We start from the raw sequence: 3,405 nt of genomic DNA, 5'->3' as shown, positions 1-3,405 counted from the left end.
CTAATTAAGCATTTTTCCAAAAGACTAAGACTGACTAAATCTAAAAAATGCCTGCCAAAAACAACACTGATCGGCCCAGGCCGTAGCGTAACGGTCTGGGCACCGGACTGGTGATCCAGTCGCGGTGTGCTGCGGGTTCGACTCCCGGACCCGACACGGCCTTTACCGCATGTCATCCCCCCATCTCTCTCCCGTTTCCTGTCAGCCTACTTTCTATCCCTTAAAAAATCAATAAAGGCGTAAGCCGCAAAAAAATATCTTTACAAAAAAAAAACAAAAAAAAAACAACACTGATGTGAACATGGAACATGGTTAACATAGTTAATGGACAAAAGTTTTTGACAATGTATAATTTCAGTATGGTTTGCCTAAATAATATAATAATACAAGTTTCACACGGTAAGTTTGTGTGGTAACAATACACAGTTACTGCGTGTTTTCAAATGGGTAAATCTGTGTTTACTCCACAGAACAAAATGTATTAATTATTGTACCATTGTTTTCATGTCATGCTAATTTAGATATAAACAGTAGCAGCACTCTAGTATTTCTAGCCACAGTGAATGCCATAAGAAAATGTGTATGAATGTAGTTGTCCATCTACAGTAAATTCATGGTTATTTGTTATTGATATTATTATTGATGAAAAGATTTAGCATCTGAAGTGAAGTTATCCACTATAATACAGACTGATAGACTGTATACTGATTGTTAATAAATTATTCCAATGAAAGCAGCTACAACTGAATGCAGCACATTTTATTTGTCTCATCTGTCTTCCACTTTTAGGAGACATAAATACTGTAGCACTGCCCCGTGCCCGGGAGGTGTTACATTTACACAGCTACCGGAGGGAATTGTGACCCAGACCACTGGAATCTGCTGCTGAACGGACTTTAACGACAACCACCATTCCCAGTGAAAGAAAAGTCAACTTCAGGGAACATTCTAGAGGAGAGAGAGAGACTTCCTGTATTGAGCAGACTTGTTTGTTGTAGTTTCACTCAGAGACTAAATGGCTTCCACGTCGTCTCTTCCAGATGAGGATTATTGCTGTCCCGTGTGTTATGAAATCTTTAAAGATCCTGTTCTCCTGTCATGTAGCCACAGCTTCTGTAATGCATGTGTGCGGGAATGCTGGAGGATAAAGGACATACAGGAATGTCCACTCTGTAAGGAAATACATCCGACAGAGAATCCACCCCGTAACCTGGCTCTGAGGAACTTGTGTGAGGCCTTCACACGGGAGAGACAGAGCGCTTCAAAACGTAAGAGAACTTCAAAACGTAAGAGAACTTCAAAACGTAAGAGAACTTCGTCGGGGTCTGAGGATCTCTGCGGTCTGCACGCAGAGAGACTCAAACTATTCTGTCTGGGATGCCAACAGCCGGTGTGCGTTGTGTGTCGGGATTCTAGAAAACACACCCACCACAATTTCAGACCCGTCGACGAAGCCGCTCTGGATCTCAAGGAGGATGTACAGAAATCACTGAGGCCTTTAGCTGAAAAACAGAGGGACTTTGATACAGTTAAAATAAAAAGTGACCAAACAGCAGAACACGTTAAGGTCCAGGCCCGGCACACAGAGAGGCTGATCAAGGAACAGTTTAAGAAGCTTCATGAGTTTCTACAAGAGGAAGAGGAGGCCAGCATCGCTGCACTGTGGGAGGAAGAGCAGCAGAAGAGTCAGATGATGAAGGAGAAGATTGAGGGTCTGAACAGTGACATAGTAAAGCTTTCAAACAACATCAGAGCCATAGAGGAGGCGCTGAGAGCCGAACACGTCCCATTCCTGCAGAACTACAAGACCACAATGGAAAGAGTCCTGCAGGTCACACTGCAGGACCCACAGCTGGTCTCGGGGGCACTGATAGACGTGGCCAGACACCTGGGAAACCTGACCTTCAGAGTGTGGAACAAGATGAGGGACATCGTGTCCTACACTCCTGTCATTCTGGACCCCAACACTGCCCATCCATTATACACCCTGTCTGATGATCTGACCAGCATGAGACGTGGAGAGATGCAGCTGCAGCTTCCTGACAACACAGAGAGGTTTGACCTCTGGCCCTTTGTCCTGGGCTCTGAGGGCTTTGACTCAGGGTCTCACAGCTGGGTTGTTGAGGTTGGAGACACTCCATACTGGATACTGGGTGTGTTAGCGGATTCTTTCGAGAAAAAGGGAAACGTAAAGGGTAAGCGCTGGAGAATAGGGTTCCACGATGGTAAATACACAGTAGTCGGAGCCCTCTCCTCAGCAGCCACTGAATGCCCATTGACGCAGAAAGCTCAGAGGATCAGAGTCCAGCTGGACTGGGATGAAGGAAAGCTGTCGTTCTCTGATCCCGATACTAACACACACATACACACCTTCACACACACCTTCACTGAAACACTCATTCCATACATTGCCACTTATCATACTCTCCCTCTGATGATATCACCAGGGAAGATCAGTGTTACTGTGGCACAATGCAGTTAGACATGATGATGATGATGATATGAGTATAAAATTACCAAATTCCACATAAACTATTTGATTCAGTTGTGGTTAAGAACATTCAAAATGTACTTTTATTTGTTTTAAGCTACACTTAAACATATCTATTGTTTAGCATGATAATGTCTATTATCAATTTCCTATGTAATAAGTAACATTTCAATGTAAGTTAATATTTACATTTATTGATATTTTATTGTACTGTGGTACTTAGTATACTGGACAGAAATCTCCATAGTTTCACTTATTTTGTTTCTTTCACAAGTTAATGCCCAAGTTAATGCCCTATACATGTTATTGTCTTTTTTATGTCCAATATATTTGTATTTAGTTCATGATGTCAACATAACTAAACTAAATGCATTTGAAATTAAATAAACATTTTACTTTTCACTATTTCAATTGAAATAATAGCGAAAATAGCTTATGTATATACAAGCTCAAAACGACGCGCTTTGAGCTATTGAACTATTGTGGCCCTTGCCATCGTCAAAGTTGCCCACCTCTGGCCTATAGTTGATCATTCTGCACCACACAAAGTTATCAAAAGTAGCAGATCTGCAAGCTTGAAATGTGTCGCCAAGCGACTTGAGGTTGTAAATCTGCTACTTTTGCTATGTTGTGTTTTGAATGCAAAAACGTAACAGTTGTGGACATAAGGTTTTCACCCGACAGAGGCGATACTTTTATAATCAATCAATACTGTAATCTACTTTTTACTGAAATGTGTAATTGACAGCTTTACTTATACGATCACTTTACATTTAGATTAGTAATACATCAAATCATTAAATAAAAGTATTCTACTTGTTATTTAAAAAGTAGCAGATCTACAAGCTCACACACACGTATAGATCTATTTGTGAGTATAGCCTGAGCATTAGCTTGGCCTAGCCAGAGTGCTT

The 3,405-nt window shown here is 41.4% G+C and overlaps 1 protein-coding gene across 1 annotated transcript; it reads left to right on the top strand.

The window, feature by feature from the left end:
- Positions 1-1,015: 1,015 nt before the first annotated feature.
- On the top strand, positions 1,016-2,482 carry LOC310867577 (nuclear factor 7, ovary-like; the record flags this gene model as incomplete). Its single annotated transcript, XM_083777692.1, has 1 exon — positions 1,016-2,482. One exon carries the CDS (start codon positions 1,016-1,018, stop codon positions 2,480-2,482), a length of 1,467 nt encoding a protein of 488 aa, XP_083633818.1.
- Between the last annotated feature and the right edge of the window lie 923 nt (positions 2,483-3,405).

This window comes from Protomyctophum parallelum (genome assembly GCF_964188405.1).
Source record: "Protomyctophum parallelum genome assembly, chromosome: 12".
Classification (NCBI taxonomy): Eukaryota; Metazoa; Chordata; class Actinopteri; order Myctophiformes; family Myctophidae; genus Protomyctophum; species Protomyctophum parallelum.
The sequence above is the reverse complement of the archived record's forward strand: the minus strand, read 5'-3'. Positions and strand labels throughout refer to the sequence as shown.